This window comes from Rhopilema esculentum, chromosome 19, assembly GCF_057945365.1.
Source record: "Rhopilema esculentum isolate cy_ngs chromosome 19, ASM5794536v1, whole genome shotgun sequence".
Lineage (NCBI taxonomy): Eukaryota > Metazoa > Cnidaria > Scyphozoa > Rhizostomeae > Rhizostomatidae > Rhopilema > Rhopilema esculentum.
The window spans coordinates 9,014,034-9,035,392 of NC_142833.1; the positions used below are offsets into that span (position 1 = coordinate 9,014,034).

Consider the following 21,359-nt stretch of genomic DNA (forward strand, 5'->3'; position numbering starts at 1 on the left):
CAATTTTGCTCCATATGAAATACGTCATGGTCAAATAAACCAATCAGACCACTGGATTTTGCTCCAGTTGATGAAAATTTGCTCCAGGAAGTGCTGGTTAGCCAATCAAACTACTGAGCAACTGGAGCAAAATCCAGCTCTGCGATTGGTTTGAATCCGTTATCGGGAGCAAGTTGGAGCGCACTCTTTCGAATTGGAGCTTTCGTAACGTTCTGTGTGTAACGGGGCTTCGAAAAAAAACTGACGACAAGGATTTGAGTTTTTTGAAAGAGAGACGGCAAAACAGGTATGTTTACTAATGTTAATTATGTATGTCGTTTAAGGGAGCCCTCTTTTTGATGCTGTCGTTGTGGACGTTTATAAACCCAATGAGATAGGGGTTCATTTAGGCCTATAAGCAAGTCATGTTATTTAACAGATTACTTTCTTATCACAAAGTTATTTGGAAGTAATAATGGTACAGATCGTTTTGTCTAATCTAAAAGCGCAAAAGGTCCTTATGCCTTGGCCGCTGGGAATACTTGTGGGAATGTAGCTAGCTGTAATAAATAGAATCAAAGCTCTTGTCAGAGGCGAGGGGCAATTCACTCTTTCAGCTGACAGTTTCCCTCCAAACAAACAGATTTCTAGGGATTTTTAAAAAGAGCTATAGGGTTTCAATTGTTGATTTGCCCCTCGATCAAGAGTGTTTGTCTAAAGCACGGAGCTCTGCTCTGAATTCAGGAGTTTTATGTAATTTTAATATTATGATTTTCTTTGAATATACGAAGAGAAAGGAATTGGTATCAAACGTTGCTAATCTGGGTGGGTCGCTAATGACTGATATGATATAATCGATTTCAATACTCTATAAATTGTCTTTCAAACTGATGTTTGTCTTCCTTCATCTAAGAGATAATAAAAGCTATTCACAAATGCAGCTTGTGTTGATTGAATTCAGACCATTAGCATTTTTTAGTATTACGATTAAATAGGCGAGTTTTTGAAACTGATAAGAATGACACTTCTACCGATGAACAAACGGCTATTTCCGCGAAAAACCACCGCAAAGGAAACTTTCAAAGGCATCAATTTGATTAAAGGGCACATGTCGCTTTAGTAATCGGCTAATACAACAAAAACGTTTGGTGTGAAATTCCATTCTTTCGTGACTTGTCATTTATACGTCATGAAATTTTACTGCCGTGAAAAGATAAAAGATTCAGTTTGGTTTATTATTTTAAAATTCCGAGTTAGTTGCGTGTTTCTGTTGAGAAAGAATTCCGTCAACTAAAGTACAGTTTCAAGCAGTTTTTTAACAAAATTTTTATAACCTCTAAATTGCTACTAGCTTTATTTAAAAGTTTGTGCTAGTTAGAAATTTTATCTGAGATTCGCATGAAGTTAAAGTCGTTTTCAGAGAATCTAAAGGGCGTGGTCATAAAAAAATTTTCGGGGGCTCCGCCCCCCAACCCCCTCAGGTTCTGCTCCACTCAGAATTTTCGCTAGATCCGCCCCTGACAAGCGAATTATGGTATGTGTGTATGGAAACAGTTGATGGGTCAAATGACTTTAAAAACAAAAATCAATATTTTGGATTTCTCAAGACTTCTGCACTATAGATGGTATTTACAGATATTCCTTAGTACATTGACTTTTGTGTGTATGATTGGATAGATAACATTTTTCAGAGACAACCCCAAGAAATTTTTGAAATTATACCTTCTAGAAAGGCTAAAAAAGCATCCCCAGACTAAAATTAACAAAATTCTAGATCACCCAGGATAGAAAATTCGACGTTACTCAGAAGAACACAGATTATTGTTTACTGGGTGAAATTGTGGAGGGGAAGAGTCTTGCTTAAACTTTAGTGACAGACGTTGGGGAAATCTTACCCTGGGTACCAGACTCACTAATATAGTGAGTCTGGTACCCAGGGTAGGGAAATATGGGACGCTGTTGTATTGATTGGTAGAAATTTACTTCCTGAACAGAAATGCTTTATTTTGAGTGCTTTAAGTAGGCCATGTTTACACATAAAAAATGAATACATTGTAATGATACAGAAAATGATTTACTAAATAAAAGCAAATTATAGACAAATAATAGAAATATACGTAAATATGTTAGTAAATAGGTTAAATAAAATATCAGTTTGCTCTCTTTTTATTTCATAATCTGTTTTCAAGTAGAAAACGGTAAAAAACAGCAACAACTTTCATCTTGTAAAAATGATAAAAACTAACTCTGCTTACAAAATTAACGGCCATCAGTAAAAGTCAACTTACACTTGACACCATGACTTAGGTGTTTTGCAATAACACAGAAAAACGTAGTTTGGTTCTAACCCAGCTACTAGGGATTTCTTTCTTTCAAGGAAAATGATGGTAATTTCTAAAAAAATCATCTTGTTCCAAATTTTTGGGGGGTCCAGTGGCAATAGCAATGCTCTATTTGCCACAGAAATGTGGTGGAAGGGGCTTCAAGTCTGTAGAGGATACCTAAAAGATCTCAAAAATTAAGGTGGCACATCACATTAACATAAGCAAAGTTCCAAGAATAAAGCTGGTACGCTCGTTCCAACATTACAAAAGCAAAAAGAACTTCAAGTCAACTTTTGTTGAAGCAACAATTAGTAATCGAACAATGCCAAAAATGGTACTCAGCCAAAACTGCGAGATTGTTAAAACTTTTTATGAAAGAAAATAGAACAACAAAAATAGTCTGCCTAGGCATTAGCCAGCAGTATAGTGGACACAACAAAAAGCAACAGAAACAATTTTGACAATAAAATAATAATAATAATGGAAACTTTTCATTTTCAATTCAATTAAAACTACAATTACAAATTTCACTATTACAAAGGTAATTTGCAATTGGCTAGCCTGGGTTTACAAAGAAAAAGACTATTACAAGCACAAACAAAAGAAATTAACAAAAAAAAGAAGGAAAAAGTGTGTTCGACATTGTTTGTTTTAGAAGTCGTCAGTAGCAGAGATCGTTAGAATTGAAGAAGTTCAGGATTATTCCAAGATTTATTTCTGCGGCAGAAAATGTAATAGGTAGTACGGATAGTTAAGTTGGATAGTTTGGAGATCATGAAGCGGAGATGATTCTCGCTGATATCTAGAGCGTTGCACATGTCAATGAAAGAGGAGCAAGAGAGACCAAAGATACCTAGGGAACTGATAGAAAGATTAACAAACATGATAGAAGAATAGGCTGAGCTTAGGCTGTGAATGAGATTCGAGTATTTCTCTTTTTTGCGGTTAGCATTAACATCCAAGTTAGTTTCGTATCCTACTGTAAGCTCGAGTATGGATAGTCGATGGTCAGAAGTGACTAGAAGTAGATCAGGACGGAAAGAGTCTCCTGTTATGATAGAGGGTGAGAGATAACCTGAAAGGTCTGCGTAAATAGAGCAATTAGGTATAGCTTTTAAAGATTGTGCTAGGAAGTTCAATGCAGAGTTATGGCGCCATGTGTAACGGCCTTCTTCGAGGTATGTTTTGCAGCCTGCAACAATGTTAAGTAACGTTTCTGGCATATGGCAAAAAGAGCAATCGGACGACTGAGTAATGTTCCATTTAGATAGGTTTTTTCGCGTGGCAAGGGAGTTGCTAAGATATTTGATAGTAAAACTGTAAATGTTCTTGGGCATGTTGCTTTGAACCGTGGTCCATATTTTAGAGGCTATAGGAAGAGAGTGGTCAAAGATGAAGGAAAGAACGGTACCTTGAGATACAAGATGGTTTTGAAGTCGCTCTTTATGTTCTGATCTAACAGCCTTCAATACTTCTCTAGTATTCCTGTAAACATCATATTGGATGTTCATGCTCTGGCTGGTATTTTTCCACAAAGATTGGATGTTTTTGTTGGGAGAGGATTTCAGTGCATTACGACAAACAGTTTGACACTGCATGAATTTAACAGAAGGAAGAATCAAGTTAAGACCGAACTGGTTTTTTGACAGAATAATGCCACTTAAAGTAGCACTTATGGGTAAATCGAGCCAACGTCGGATAAATGCAGAAACTTGATTATCAAGGTTTTCGACGATCCAGGTTTTTGATAGATCGGCTACTGTGAGGTGCCACGAAACTTGTGAGAGAAGATAGCTGTTATAAAGAAGCAGCTTATTCTTTGGATGGAGAGGTAAAGAATCAATTTGCGTTAGGAGTTCTGTGAAGATGGAGCAGAGCTTAGACATATGTTCTTGGTTGCTCATATTTAATAATAATAATAATAATAATAATAATAATAATAATAATGGAAACATTTCATTTTCAATTCAACTTAAACTACAACTACAAATCTCACTATTACAAGGTAATTTGCAATTGGCTAGCCTGGTTTTACAAGAAAAAACTATAACAATCGTAAGGTAAAAGGAAAAACTGAGAAAAATAAAATAAAATAAAACAACTAAAGTTAAAAAGGATGTAATTCCGGATTTGTCCATGGCTTATTTTTGCAACAAAATATGTAGTACGTAGTACGGATGGCAATGTTGGAAAGTTTAGAAATGAGATACTGTTTTTGCTGCTGATCGATGGAGAGAGAGTCACACATTTTGAAGAATGAATTGCAGGAATTGCCGAAGATGCCAAGAGAGCTCATAGAAAGATTAACAAAGGAGATAATAATAATAATAATAATAATAATAATAATAATAATTTTTTTTTTTAAACATCTCATTTTCATTGAATACATTTTAAATCTACAATTATACGACTCGCTTTTACAGGCATCATATAATTGGCTTATCTGCATTACAATATTTAAAAGTCAATTAGTTCGGGGCTTAGCCATGGTTTGTTTCGACGACAGAAGATATAGTAGGTGCAGCGGATAGAAATGATCATGAGTTTCATCAAGATGGATTTAGTTTGATTTGAGTCAAAATTAAGTTGGTGTAGCATGTCAGAGAGAGAGGTAGATGAGGTTCCCAGAATGCCAAGGGCACTCATAGAAAGGTTAACAAAGGTAACACGTTTATAGGCAGGGCTCAGTTCCTTGATAAGGTCGCTATATTTCCTAGCTTTTCGTGTACTGTTTTCGTCGATGTTGCTTTCGAACCCAACAGTAAGCTCTAGCATGTAAAGGATTCGATCTTCAGTTACGAAGACAAGATCTGGTCGATAGGAGTCGCCTGTGATTAAAGAAGGTGATAGAAATGAAGGCAGGTCGGCGTAAAGTGAGCTGTTTCTAGGTGTTGAAAGGATTTTAGCCAAATATAGAAGTACAGAATCATGTCTCCAGGTATACCTACCATGTTCAAGATAATTCTTGCAGCTAGAGACTATGTGCTGTAATGATTCTGATTGGAAACAGAAAGAGCAGGCAGATGACTGAGTAATTGACCATATAATGGAAACATTTCATTTTCAATTCAACTTAAACTACAATTACAAATCTCACTATTACAAGGTAATTTGCAATTGGCTAGCCTGGTTTTACAAGAAAAAACTATAACAATCGTAAGGTAAAAGGAAAAACTGAGAAAAATAAAACAACCAAAATTAAAACGGATGTAATTCCGGATTTGTCCATGGTTTATTTTTGCAACAAAATATGTAGTACGTAGTACGAATGGCAATGTTGGAAAGTTTAGAGATGAGATACCGTTTTTGTTGTTGATCGATGGAGAGAGAGTCACACATTTTGAAGAAAGAGATGCAGGAATTGCCAAAGATGCCAAGAGAGCTCATAGAAAGATTCACAAAAGAGACACATTTGAACTTTCGCTGTAAGTCAGATAGGAGAGGAGCATACTTGCTGTGTTTTCTTGTTGCATTTGTGTCAAGATTGGATTCAAAACCAACAGTAAGCTCTAAGATGTATAGGTAATTTTTGTTAGTCTTCAAGAGAAGATCTGGGCGAAGGTTTTCTCCAGTTATGATTGATGGTGAAAGATAGCCAGGTATATCAGCGTAGATGGTAGATAATAATAATAATAATAATAATAATAATAATAATAATAATAATAATAATAATAATAATAATAATAATAATGGAAACATTTCATTTTCAATTCAACTTAAACTACAATTACAAATCTCACTATTACAAGGTAATTTGCAATTGGCTAGCCTGGTTTTACAAGAAAAAACTATAACAATCGTATAGTAAAATGAAAAACTGAGAAAAATAAAACAACCAAAATTAAAACGGATGTAATTCCGGATTTGTCCATGGTTTATTCTTGCAACAAAATATGTAGTACGTAGTACGGATGGCAATGTTGGAAAGTTTAGAGATGAGATACCGTTTTTGTTGTTGATCGATGGAGAGAGAGTCACACATTTTGAAGAAAGAGATGCAGGAATTGCCAAAGATGCCAAGAGAGCTCATAGAAAGATTCACAAAAGAGACACATTTGAACTTTGGCTGTAAGTCAGAAAGGAGAGGAGCATACTTGCTGTGCTTTCTTGTTGCATTTGTGTCAAGATTGGATTCAAAACCAACAGTAAGCTCTAAGATGTATAGGTAATTGTTGTTAGTCTTCAAGAGAAGATCTGGGCGAAGGTTTTCTCCAGTTATGATTGATGGTGAAAGATAGCCAGGTATATCAGCGTAGAAATAATAATAATAATAATAATAATAATAATAATAATAATAATAATAATAATAATAATAATAATAATATTCGTATTTGCCCTAGTGTCCGAGCTAAAAGCTCAGTTAACATAAAAGGTATGTCTACTAGGCTTGTGTTATCCACCACATACATAATCACTTCATATAAACTGTGAGACACAAGATTTAGAAGTCATTCAATGTGAAAATGTAATATAGAACTTATTGTATCTGATCATACGCAAGGGCCGAGAGAAAATAGATTCACATGAATAACTTCTTAACCCTGTGTCTCCATATATAGTTGGCCATTATCAAATTTGATACCGAGCACCACTGTAATGTGCTCTTTACAATCAACTTATCTACTGACAATGATCTCATAACAGTCCAAACATCCTTTTTGATGCAACCAAGTGAGCCAAAGCAAAGCACTTTCAAATCCACCTCCCAACCTAACGACTGCAGCAGACTGCACAGCGGCTGATACCGTTTCTCTTTGGTGTTCAGTGCTTGCTCAAAATACAGATCGTAGCAGACAGTCACCTCTAAGATAATGCATTTACGTGACTGATTGTCAATGATAATGATGTCAGGTTTACGATGCGTAATACGCTGTAATTCATCACCATATTCCGTTATTATTGATTCTGCAAGTTTGTTTGCATGAAACTGGAAACCACTTAAACTTCCTGAGATCACCTCAAATATTTTGTCAGCAATTCGATTGTGACGTCGACTATAAAAGTTGTGAAACTCTCTACATCCATTCATCAGATGTGCGACACTTTCCGTGTGCTGATGGCAAAAGGGGCAAGAAGGGTCATTATCACGATTCCATACATGCTTTGTGAAGTTTGTTGGAAGTAGACTCAACCGTGCTTTTATTGCAAACTTCACCAGTAAATCACTTACTTTCCAGTTGTAAAAAATTGAATGGGAGGATTTCAACTGAACATCAGTCATGCAGAGAAAGGGGCCTTGAACTGACAATTGCTTTGCTTTTTGCAAATCTCGATTAACTGTCTGTTTGAATAGCAACTTCTGAAGTGGAGCACCTTCATCAAAAAATTCACCATTAATAATTACTCCAGCCTTTCCTTGCCTGAACTCAATGGAAACATCTAGCTTTCTAGCATATCTCAGAAGATCTGGCCAATCTGATTGACACCCAAATTTGGTACGACTATTCAGGTAGCCGTCTTCACTAATCTCAAACCCAAGGAAGTTCATATCATTATCTGTTGAAGCAACTTTCCGTTTTTCCATATCCAAATTAAGGGATTGACGTGCAATGTTCTTGAACTGTAATTGGGGATGATTCAACATCTTAATGAGAAATGCAACCCTTGTTGACCTATACACATCTGACACACGCTTAACTCCAATCCCTCCGTGCTCGCGTGGTAAGAAGATGATGAGCTGTGTTGTTGTTTCATACAAATCGTACATATTTCGAACTGCCTTCACCAAGGACTTTTCCATGAGTTCCAACTGCTCCTCTGTAAACCTTGTATAGGTAATTGTTGTTAGTCTTCAAGAGAAGATCTGGGCGAAGGTTTTCTCCAGTTATGATTGATGGTGAAAGATAGCCAGGTATATCAGCGTAGAAATAATAATAATAATAATAATAATAATAATAATAATAATAATAATAATAATAATGGAAACATTTCATTTTCAATTCAACTTAAACTACAATTACAAATCTCACTATTACAAGGTAATTTGCAATTGGCTAGCCTGGTTTTACAAGAAAAAACTATAACAATCGTAAGGTAAAAGGAAAAACTGGGAAAAATAAAACAACCAAAATTAAAACGGATGTAATTCCGGATTTGTCCATGGTTTATTTTTGCAACAAAATATGTAGTACGTAGTACGAATGGCAATGTTGGAAAGTTTAGAGATGAGATACCGTTTTTGTTGTTGATCGATGGAGAGAGAGTCACACATTTTGAAGAAAGAGATGCAGGAATTGCCAAAGATGCCAAGAGAGCTCATAGAAAGATTCACAAAAGAGACACATTTGAACTTTCGCTGTAAGTCAGATAGGAGAGGAGCATACTTGCTGTGTTTTCTTGTTGCATTTGTGTCAAGATTGGATTCAAAACCAACAGTAAGCTCTAAGATGTATAGGTAATTGTTGTTAGTCTTCAAGAGAAGATCTGGGCGAAGGTTTTCTCCAGTTATGATTGATGGTGAAAGATAGCCAGGTATATCAGCGTAGATGGTAGATTCATTAACAGCTTTAAGAGACGTAGCTAGAAAGTTTAAGATAGAGTTATGACGCCAGGTGTATCGGCCTTGTTCCAAGTATGTTTTGCAGCCAGCAACAACGTGAAGGAAGGTTTCTGGCAGAAAACAGAAAGAACAATCAGAAATCTGGCTCAAGTTCCACTTTTTCAAGTTTTTCTGTGTAGCAAGGGTATTGTTCAGGTACCTTATGGTGAAATTGAAAATATTCTGAGGCATGCTACTTTGCACCTTGGACCAAAGTTTGTTTATTTGTGGAAGATCCTGGTTAAAAAGATGTGACAATAAAGATCCTTGGGAAGTTAGAATGTTTTGCAGACGATCTTTATGTTCTTGCTGGACAGCCTTTAATGCTTCTTTCGTGTTCCTATATATATCATATTGTATATTTGTGCTACTGCTGGTATTTTTCCATAAAGAGCGAATGTTATCGTTTGGTGAAGATTTCAATGACTTTCAGATAAATTCGTATTTGCCCTAGTGTCCGAGCTAAAAGCTCAGTTAACATAAAAGGTATGTCTACTAGGCTTGTGTTATCCACCACATACATAATCACTTCATATAAACTGTGAGACACAAGATTTAGAAGTCATTCAATGTGAAAATGTAATATAGAACTTATTGTATCTGATCATACGCAAGGGCCGAGAGAAAATAGACTCACATGAATAACTTCTTAACCCTGTGTCTCCATATATAGTTGGCCATTATCAAATTTGATACCGAGCACCACTGTAATGTGCTCTTTACAATCAACTTATCTACTGACAATGATCTCATAACAGTCCAAACATCCTTTTTGATGCAACCAAGTGAGCCAAAGCAAAGCACTTTCAAATCCACCTCCCAACCTAACGACTGCAGCAGACTGCACAGCGGCTGATACCGTTTCTCTTTGGTGTTCAGTGCTTGCTCAAAATACAGATCGTAGCAGACAGTCACCTCTAAGATAATGCATTTACGTGACTGATTGTCAATGATAATGATGTCAGGTTTACGATGCGTAATACGCTGTAATTCATCACCATATTCCGTTATTATTGATTCTGCAAGTTTGTTTGCATGAAACTGGAAACCACTTAAACTTCCTGAGATCACCTCAAATATTTTGTCAGCAATTCGATTGTGACGTCGACTATAAAAGTTGTGAAACTCTCTACATCCATTCATCAGATGTGCGACACTTTCCGTGTGCTGATGGCAAAAGGGGCAAGAAGGGTCATTATCACGATTCCATACATGCTTTGTGAAGTTTGTTGGAAGTAGACTCAACCGTGCTTTTATTGCAAACTTCACCAGTAAATCACTTACTTTCCAGTTGTAAAAAATTGAATGGGAGGATTTCAACTGAACATCAGTCATGCAGAGAAAGGGGCCTTGAACTGACAATTGCTTTGCTTTTTGCAAATCTCGATTAACTGTCTGTTTGAATAGCAACTTCTGAAGTGGAGCACCTTCATCAAAAAATTCACCATTAATAATTACTCCAGCCTTTCCTTGCCTGAACTCAATGGAAACATCTAGCTTTCTAGCATATCTCAGAAGATCTGGCCAATCTGATTGACACCCAAATTTGGTACGACTATTCAGGTAGCCGTCTTCACTAATCTCAAACCCAAGGAAGTTCATATCATTATCTGTTGAAGCAACTTTCCGTTTTTCCATATCCAAATTAAGGGATTGACGTGCAATGTTCTTGAACTGTAATTGGGGATGATTCAACATCTTAATGAGAAATGCAACCCTTGTTGACCTATACACATCTGACACACGCTTAACTCCAATCCCTCCGTGCTCGCGTGGTAAGAAGATGATGAGCTGTGTTGTTGTTTCATACAAATCGTACATATTTCGAACTGCCTTCACCAAGGACTTTTCCATGAGTTCCAACTGCTCCTCTGTAAACCTTGTATAGGTAATTGTTGTTAGTCTTCAAGAGAAGATCTGGGCGAAGGTTTTCTCCAGTTATGATTGATGGTGAAAGATAGCCAGGTATATCAGCGTAGAAATAATAATAATAATAATAATAATAATAATAATAATAATAATAATAATAATAATGGAAACATTTCATTTTCAATTCAACTTAAACTACAATTACAAATCTCACTATTACAAGGTAATTTGCAATTGGCTAGCCTGGTTTTACAAGAAAAAACTATAACAATCGTAAGGTAAAAGGAAAAACTGGGAAAAATAAAACAACCAAAATTAAAACGGATGTAATTCCGGATTTGTCCATGGTTTATTTTTGCAACAAAATATGTAGTACGTAGTACGAATGGCAATGTTGGAAAGTTTAGAGATGAGATACCGTTTTTGTTGTTGATCGATGGAGAGAGAGTCACACATTTTGAAGAAAGAGATGCAGGAATTGCCAAAGATGCCAAGAGAGCTCATAGAAAGATTCACAAAAGAGACACATTTGAACTTTCGCTGTAAGTCAGATAGGAGAGGAGCATACTTGCTGTGTTTTCTTGTTGCATTTGTGTCAAGATTGGATTCAAAACCAACAGTAAGCTCTAAGATGTATAGGTAATTGTTGTTAGTCTTCAAGAGAAGATCTGGGCGAAGGTTTTCTCCAGTTATGATTGATGGTGAAAGATAGCCAGGTATATCAGCGTAGATGGTAGATTCATTAACAGCTTTAAGAGACGTAGCTAGAAAGTTTAAGATAGAGTTATGACGCCAGGTGTATCGGCCTTGTTCCAAGTATGTTTTGCAGCCAGCAACAACGTGAAGGAGGGTTTCTGGCAGAAAACAGAAAGAACAATCAGAAGTCTGGCTCAAGTTCCACTTTTTCAAGTTTTTCTGTGTAGCAAGGGTATTGTTCAGGTACCTTATGGTGAAATTGAAAATATTCTGAGGCATGCTACTTTGCACCTTGGACCAAAGTTTGTTTATTTGTGGAAGATCCTGGTTAAAAAGATGTGACAATAAAGATCCTTGGGAAGTTAGAATGTTTTGCAGACGATCTTTATGTTCTTGCTGGACAGCCTTTAATGCTTCTTTCGTGTTCCTATATATATCATATTGTATATTTGTGCTACTGCTGGTATTTTTCCATAAAGAGCGAATGTTATCGTTTGGTGAAGATTTCAATGACTTTCAGATAATAATAATAATAATAATAATAATAATAATAATAATAATAATAATAATAATAATAATGGAAACTTTTCATTTTGAATTCCTGTTAAAACTACAATTACAAATCTCACTATTACAAGGTAATTTGTAACTGGCTAGCCTGTGTTTACAAAATAAAAACTATTACATCGTAGTAATGAGAAAAAAAAAATTGTTAAAAGGGGTGTAGCTCTGGATTAGTCCAAGTTTTGTTTCTACAGCAGAATATATAGTATGTGGTGCGAATGGAGATGCTTGTAAGTTTGGAGATGAGGTAGCGTTTCTGTTGATGATCAATGGACAAAGAGTCACACATGTCGATGAATGAGCTGCAGGAGTCGCCAAAAATACCAAGTGAACTGATGGAAAGATTGACAAACGAGACTGACTTAAACTGACGTTTTAAGTCAGATACGAGGGTGGCATATTTCCCTGACTTTCTGGCAGCATTGCAGTTGAGAAAATAATAATAATAATAATAATAATAATATAATGGAAACTTTTCATTTTGAATTCCTGTTAAAACTACAATTACAAATCTCACTATTACAAGGTAATTTGTAACTGGCTAGCCTGTGTTTACAAAATAAAAACTATTACATCGTAGTAATGAGAAAAAAAAGAAAAAAAAAATTGTTAAAAGGGGTGTAGCTCTGGGTTAGTCCAAGTTTTGTTTCTACAGCAAAATATATAGTATGTGGTGCGAATGGAGATGCTTGTAAGTTTGGAGATGAGGTAGCGTTTCTGTTGATGATCAATGGACAAAGAGTCACACATGTCGATGAATGAGCTGCAGGAGTCGCCAAAAATACCAAGTGAACTGATGGAAAGATTGACAAATAATAATAATAATAATGATAATAATAATAATAATAATAATAATAATTTGTCCTGGGTATGACAAAAAACTACATCCGGTAGTGGAGTTTTGACGTGGGAGAATGAGGTTACCCTTTGCCACTACTACCTCCAGGTCACCCTTGAGCAAGGTTTACTACCTGTTAGCTCTCCCCGAGGCCGTGAAATACCGGGTTGGCGTCCGGCGGGGGCTAGTCTGTCTCATGGGTAGGGGGGACTCTTCAGCCCTGGTCGGCGACCCACCTAGTGATGGTGTCACGATAAAAATACTGCTTTGTTGGTGATGCAAAACCACAACCTCATCTTCAAAAGAAAATGATGATTAATTCTGAAAATAACATAGAGAACGACGTCAACGGGAGTGGATCCACAGGTGAAGCTGTCGCGTCCGGCAGGGGTGGTGGTGCTACGCAGGCCAGCCTCGGTCGATATCATGCTACTGCGGAATCAACTGTGAGGAGTAGAACTAGAAATCAGTGGACAAGAGAAGATAACAGAACAGTGATGGAGTGCTATGTCGCGAGCGAGCCAAATAAGAGGGGTTACCGGAAACGTATGGTAAATATTTGGAGAAGTAGAAATCTTGCTCAGGTATCAGAGCAAAGACTGCTAGACCAAGTTAGGCAAATAAGACTGAAGGGTTGGATAACAGAGTTAGAGATGGAGGAGATCAAGAGACAGAAAAAAATTGAAGGCAACAGAGGTGACGATGAAAGCCAGGGTGAAAGTGTGGAAAGCGATGCTAACAACAGACGCGAAGAAATACAAATAGAATATGATGATAATGTACAGCAGAATAATGAGACAGGAGCAGCTGAAAATGATGCTAGAAATTTTGACGATGAGGAATTTTCAGACGAGGAAGTAGCGATTGCTGAGAGGCTTTTTGAAGTACTACACCAACCTGAAAGGACAAAGCTACCTGCTCTGAGAGGTCTAAATAAAAGTTCTGTCAAAATAGAAGTTGAAAGATGAATAGCTTGCTGGGTAAAATAAGAAGCGAAAATATCACCGCGACCAATGATTTGTTATATGCAGCATCAGTTGTTACAACTGAGAGATTAGGTGTAAAGATCACTAGAAAGAAGAGGCAAGGAGAACCTATGTGGAAAAGAAGGTTGCAGAAGCAAGTAAAATACTTGAGGAAAGATTTAAGCCGAGTTGAAGAGTTAAGAAAAGGGAAGACAATTAAGACAAGATTTCAGGAACAGTTACAGAGAAAGTATTGGTTAAAAGAAAAGGGTCTCATAACAGTAAGTGAAGAACTAAAACAAAGGATTACAGCTAAATCAGGAAAAATTACAAGATATCAAGCTAGAATAGATCAATTTAGACAGAATCGACTGTTTCGGGAAAACCAAAGTCGGTTCTATGATGAATTGAATGGCGGAGAGAGAAATGAAGTACGACCTGAAAAGGAAGAAACTATGGAATTTTGGAAGGATATATGGAGCAAACCAACACGGCACAATGAAAACGCAGAATGGCTGCAGGACTTGAAGGAGGAAATTAAAATTGACAGGCAAAATGATGTTGTGATTACCAGGGAAAAGGTAGAAAAGGTTGTTAATAAAATGCCAAATTGGAAATCACCAGGACCTGACTTAGTTCAGGGCTTCTGGTTGAAAAGATTTACTAATCTGCATGGGAGAATTACATTGCAGCTCAACGAGTGCTTGAGGAAAGGAAATGTACCAAAATGGATGACTAAAGGAAGAACAGTTTTGATAGTCAAAGATCCACAAAAAGGAAGGGTGCCTAGTAATTATCGTCCAATAACGTGTCTCGCTATGTGCTGGAAATTGTTGACAGGAATATTGGCAGGTGAGATTTATTCTTTTATGGAGGCTAAGAATGTATTACCAGAAGAACAAAAGGGATCGAGGAAAGGATGTAGGGGGTGCTTAGACCAATTTTATATTGACAAGAAAATCATGAAGGAAGTGAAGCAAAGAAAGAAGAATATTGCAATGGGCTGGCTGGATTATAGAAAAGCTTATGATCTAATCCCACATTCATGGTTGAAGGAATGTTTGAACATGTTTGGAGCTGCAGAGAATGTAAAAAATTTGCTGACCAACAGTATGAAGGAATGGAGCACCATGTTGACATCTTGTGGGAAGGCGATTGGTGAGGTAAAATTTGCCAGAGGAATTTTCCAAGGAGACAGTTTATCACCATTAATGTTTGTGATTGCTATGATACCACTAACGTTAGTACTGCGTAAAATGAAAGCGTCCTATAAGTTCAGTTCAAATGGAGAGCAGATAAATCATTTAATGTTCATGGATGACATCAAACTTTATGCGAAGAATGAAAGTGGACTAGATGCATTGATACAGTCTGTCAGAGTTGTTAGTAATGATATAGGTATGGAATTTGGAGTAGAAAAATGTGCAGTGTTGGTTATGAAGCGAGGGAAAGTAGTCGAGTCTAATGGCATTGACTTACCAAATAAGGAAACCATTAGGTCTATACACGAGGAAAATGGTTATAAATACCTTGGAGTTATGGAAGCTGATCAAGTATTAGGTGAAAAGATGAAAGAAAGTCTAAAGAAAGAATATAAGAGAAGAGTGAAAAAGATACTGAAATCTAAGCTTAATGGAGGCAATATGATAACTGCCATAAACACTTGGGCTGTTTCAATGATGAGATACACGGCACCTTTCGTTGACTGGAGAAAGGATGAGCTGAAAGAAATAGATCGGGGTACTCGTAAAATGATGAATATGTACAGATCACTGCATCCAAGAGATAGTGTAGCAAGACTCTACCTACCCCGTAAAGAAGGAGGACGAGGACTTGTAGAAATTGAGGATTGTGTTCAGCTCGCAATTTTGGGGCTTGAAAACTATGTTCAGGATAGCAAAGAGAGGATATTGTCATCAGTGAGATGCGAGGCAGGAGAAAGAGTGTCACAGAAAGATTTCAAGAAGCGAAGAAGAGAAGAGAGGCGATCAGAGCTAGAAGAAAAGGCGTTACATGGACAGTTTTTCAGGCAGACAAAAGAAATAAATGACCCAGAGTCATGGGGATGGCTCCGGGACGGGGAATTGAAAAAGGAGACTGAAGGACTGATAATGGCGGCGCAGACCCAGTCATTGCGAACAAATGCAATTAAAGCAAACATCGATAAGACGCAGAGGAACTCGAAATGTAGAATGTGTAATCAGAAAGAGGAAACAATAAGCCACATTGTCAGTGAATGCCCAAAACTGGCACAGAGAGAGTATAAACGTAGACATGACTGTGTAGCGAAAGCCCTCCATTGGGATGTCTGTCGCCTGTATGACATAGATTGTGGAAATAAATGGTACGAACATCAACCAGATGGAGTGGTAGAAACAACAAATGTAAAGATTCTCTGGGATGTCAATATTCAAACAGACAATGAAATCCAGGCAAGGAGACCTGACATAGTGGTTGTCAATAAGAAAGAAAGGAAGTGTTACATCATTGATGTTGCAGTCCCGGGAGATGTGAGAATAGCTGAAAAAGAGATAGAGAAAATAGAAAAGTATGACGAATTAAAGAGAGAAGTGGAAAGATTATGGAAAGTGAAAGCAAAAGTTATTCCTATTGTCTTGCCTGGATTGGAGAGCCCTTGGAACAGTAACACGAAATTTGAGCAACTACATCAAGGAAATTGGAGTCAAGACGCAGATAAAACTAATACAAAAATCTGTACTTTTAGGAACTGCAAGAGTGTTGAGAAAAGTTCTCGAGATCTAAGATCATGGGTATTGATCCGATTTCAAGAAACATCAAGAACAAGCCAGTTATAACATCAGAACTGTGTACATCAGCATAATAATAATAATGGAAACTTTTCATTTTGAATTCCAGTTAAAACTACAATTACAAATCTCACTATTACAAGGTAATTTGTAACTGGCTAGCCTGTTTTTACAAAATAAGACTATTACAATCGTAGTAAAGAGAAAAGAAAAAAAAAACGTCAAAAGGGGAGTAGCTCTGGGTTAGTCCATGTTTTGTTCCTACAGCAAAAAATGTAATAGGTGGTACGAATGGATATCGTAGAAAGCTTAGAAATGAGATATCGTTTGTGTTGATCATCGATGGAAAGAGAGTCACACATTTCAAGGAATGAGCTGCATGAGTCGCCAAAGATGCCAAGAGAGCTGATGGAGACATTTACAAATATGACAGATTTGAACCTTGGTCTTAGATCTGAGACAAGGCGAGCATATTTTAAACGTTTCCTTTCTGCATTGCAGCTAAGGTTACTTTCAAATCCTATCGTTAGTTCCAAAACATAAAGAATGTTTTCCTTTGTACGCAGAAGTAGATCTGGGCGCAGATTGTCTCCAGTTATGATGGATGGTGAGGAGAAGCCAGGTATATCGGCAAAAAGAGAGGATCCCTCTATTGCTTTCAAAGAGGTGGCAAGAAAATTTAGAGCAGAATTATGACGCCAGGTATAACGACCTTGTTCGAGATAAACTTTGCAGCCTGCAACGACATGGAGTAAAGTTTCGGGAAGAAGGCAGAATTCGCAATCAGATGATTGGCTTAGGTTCCAAAGGCTTAGATTTTTGCGCGTAGGGAGAGTATTGTTCAGGTACTTGATGGTGAAGTTGAAGATGTTCGTGGGTAGGTTGCTCTGCACAACAGACCAAAGACCATTGAGCTTTTTAAGAGAGTGGTCCAACAGAAATGAAATAATAGCACCCTGGGATAGTAATTGGTGTGCCAAGCGCTCTCTACTGTCTGATTTTACTGCTTTCAGTACATCTTTGGTGTTACGGTAAATGTCGTATTGCAGATTCATCCCACTACTGGTGTTTTTCCATAAAGCCTGAATGTTTGTGTTAGGAGAAGTTTGGAGGGCATTGCGTGAAACAGTTTGGCATTGAGTGAATTTGACAGAAGGTAGCTGAAGATCGAGACCAAATTGATTTTTAGAAAGAACTATACTAGTTAAAGTAGCACTAATGGGAAGATCAAGCCACTGGCGAATGTATTTAGAGACAAGATTATCGAGGTTCTCAATGACCCAGGTCTTCGATAGGTCTGCAACAGTGAAGTGTCAAGAAACTTTGGACAATACATATCTGTGGTACAATAGAAGTTTATTTTTGGGATGCAGAGGCAAGTCATCAATTTCTTTCAGAAGGCTGGGAAACATTGATAGCAGTTTTTCTTTATGACTGCCATTGGTCATTTCGAAGTCAAAGAAGCGGCCAAGGTATTTGAAAGATTCTCCATTTTGAACAACAGGCACGCTTTGGTTGTTAACGAAAAGCTTTGGCTGGAACTGAAGAGATTTTGTTGAGTATTTCTTAATGCCAAAGGTGACACATTTATCAACCCTTATTACAAAGTTTGCCCACTGACACCATCTTGTAAAGCAGTTTAACAGGAGCTGGTTCTCCTTTTCACCACTAGTAACAACCGCAGCATCGTCAGCAAATTGGAACCAATGCACTGGCTGGAACATGCGATCGTTTTCGTCGTGGGGAGAGAAGCCAAGCTGTTTATATTTTTCTGCTTTTATGTATTGAATATACGTATTGAAGCATAGATTAAAGATAAGAGGGCTGAGGCAGTCACCTTGAAGAACACCACGACAAACGGGAATGGCAGGGGTTTGGAATGTATCTGTGAGGATAGAGGTCTTGAAGCCCGAATATAAGCTGGAGACCAGAGCCTGAATATGAGATGGTATATGATGGTACGAAAGAATAGTGGGAATCAAATTATGGTGGACCTCGCCGAAAGCATTTTTTAGATCAAGCAGGGTAACAACCAAAGAGCGCTGTTTTGTGCGAGCTTTATTTATCATATGACCCATAAGTGCCGTGTGTTCTAAAGTACCTGATATCTTGGGAGTGAAGCCTTTTTGAATTTAGCTTTCAATGAAACCATTTTGTTTCAGAAAGTTGAAAACAGAGTTACGTAGGCAGGAGGTGAAGATTTTCAAGGGAACAGATTCTAAGGTTATTGGTCTGAAGTTAGAAGGATCATCTGTATTGTCTTTTTTGTGGAACTATATCGTTGATGCTTTTTTCCATTCGGATGGAACACTGCCAGATACCCAAATGCTATGAATAATTTTGGTGAGGAAAGATCGTAGGTAAGGGCAACGTTTGAAACAAATTATGGATATCTTATCAAGGGGACAGGGAGAAGTGGAGGATTTCATGCGACGTATAATAGAAGTTATCACTTGATATGATGGAGGTTGTGTGTCAAATGGATAGGATGGTTCATCGAAAGAAGGTTTCCAAGAAGGAATAGTGAATCGTTTATTTGGATAAAGGGCAGAAAAAGTATCACTAAAGTACTCGGTGCACCGTGTAGCAGAAAATGATGGCAGAAGTGATGACTTACTTTGAAAAAAGCGTTTGACGTAACTCCAGAAATTTTTAGCGATGTATTTATCATGATCAATTGTGTCAGAAGTATTTGTTTGTAGAATGTTTGTCTTGAGCTTCTTTCGAATAAGTCCAGATACGTATTTAATTTCAAGAATGGGGGCTTTAGAATATTTAAGAGCCTTTAATTGTTTTTTCAAGCTTTTAATTGAGTGGTCCTGGTATTTTGTAGACAGGTCTTTGTTGCAGTTTTCAATCAAATAATAATAATAATAATAATAATAATAATGGAAACATTTCATTTTCAATTCAACTTAAACTACAACTACAAATCTCACTATTACAAGGTAATTTGCAATTGGCTAGCCTGGTTTTACAAGAAAAAACTATAACAATCGTAAGGTAAAAGGAAAAACTGAGAAAAATAAAATAAAATAAAACAACTAAAGTTAAAAAGGATGTAATTCCGGATTTGTCCATGGCTTATTTTTGCAACAAAATATGTAGTACGTAGTACGGATGGCAATGTTGGAAAGTTTAGAAATGAGATACTGTTTTTGTTGCTGATCGATGGAGAGAGAGTCACACATTTTGAAGAATGAATTGCAGGAATTGCCGAAGATGCCAAGAGAGCTCATAGAAAGATTAACAAAGGAGACACATTTGAACTGCCGCTGTAAACCAGATAAGAGAGGAGCATACTTGCTGTGTTTTCTTGTAGCATTTGTCTCAAGATTGGATTCGAAGCCAACAGTTAGCTCTAAAATGTAGAGGTAATTGTTGTTAGTCCTCAAGAGAAGATCAGGGCGAAGGTTTTCTCCGGTTATGATTGATGGTGAAAGAAAGCCAGGTATATCAGCGTAGATGGTAGATTCATTGACAGCTTTTAGTGACGTAGCTAGAAAGTTTAGGATAGAGTTATGTCGCCAGGTGTATCGGCCTTGTTCCAGATATGTTTTGCAGCCAGCAACAACATGAAGGAGTGTTTCTGGCAGAAAACAGAAAGAACAGTCAGAGGTCTGGCTCAAGTTCCATTTTTTCAGGTTTTTCTGTGTGGCAAGGGTATTGTTCAGGTACCTTATGGTGAAATTGAAAATATTCTGAGGCATGCTACTTTGCACCTTGGACCAAAGTTTGTTTATTAGTGGAAGATTCTGGTTAAAGAGATGTGATAATAGAGATCCTTGGGAGGTTAGGATGTTTTGCAGACGATCTTTATGCTCATGCTGGACAGCCTTTAATGCTTCTTTGGTGTTCCTATATATATCATATTGTATATTTGTGCCACTGCTGGTATTTTTCCATAAAGAGCGAATGTTATCGTTTGTTGAAGATTTCAATGCGTTTCGTAAAACTGTTTGACACTGTAGGAATTTTGGTGGATGGTAAAGTTAGGCTGAGTCCAAACTGGTTTTTAGAAAGAATAATGCTACTCAAGGTAGCACTTATTGAGAGGTCGAGCCACTGGCGGATGTATTTGGATACAAGGTTGTCAAGATTCTCGACAACCCACGTCTTTGAAAGATCTGCTACAGTAAGGTTCCAGGAAATTTTAGAAAGAACGAAGTTGTGATAAAGACGTAGCTTATTTTTTGCATGAAGAGGCTGGGAATCGATTTGTTTGAGCATGTTTGACAGTGATGATAAAAGGTCAGATTTATGTTCTTGGTTTGTCATTTCAAAGTCAAAATGACGACCGAGGTACTTGAAAGAGTTTCCATTCGAGACAGATGGGATAGGTTTGTTGTTTATGAAAAGCTTAGGTTGATACTGAAGAGAACGTGTGGAAAATTTCTTTATTCCAAAAGTGATGCATTTATCGACACGTATGATCATGTTAGCCCATTGGCACCAGCGAGTGAAACAATTCAGTAGAAGTTGGTTTTCTTTCTCATTGCTGGTGATAACGGCAGCATCGTCTGCGAATTGAAACCAATGGACTGGTTGAAACATACGGTCATTCTGATCAGGTAGGGAAAACCCTAACTGTTTGTATTTCTCAGCTTTTATGTACTGTATGAATGTGTTGAAGCATAGATTAAATAGTAGGGGACTGAGGCAGTCGCCTTGAAGCACACCACGACGGACTGGAATAGCAGGAGTATTATAGTGGCTTGTGATGATAGAGGTTTTAAAATCGGTGTAAAGGCTTGAGATAAGAAGCTGTATGTTGTCAGGGATATGATGATAAGACAGTATAGTGGGTATCAAATTATG

At 37.3% G+C, this 21,359-nt stretch overlaps 2 protein-coding genes across 2 annotated transcripts; both read right to left on the reverse strand.

Moving 5' to 3' along the window:
- Positions 1–6,822: 6,822 nt before the first annotated feature.
- LOC148958013 (uncharacterized) lies at positions 6,823–8,043 on the reverse strand. The gene has a single exon (XM_089114205.1). The coding sequence runs from the start codon at positions 8,041–8,043 to the stop codon at positions 6,823–6,825; it is 1,221 nt and encodes a 406-aa protein (XP_088970331.1).
- A 1,431-nt stretch (positions 8,044–9,474) lies between these two features.
- On the reverse strand, positions 9,475–10,695 carry LOC148958014 (uncharacterized). The gene has a single exon (XM_089114206.1). It carries the CDS (start codon positions 10,693–10,695, stop codon positions 9,475–9,477), a length of 1,221 nt encoding a protein of 406 aa, XP_088970332.1.
- Between the last annotated feature and the right edge of the window lie 10,664 nt (positions 10,696–21,359).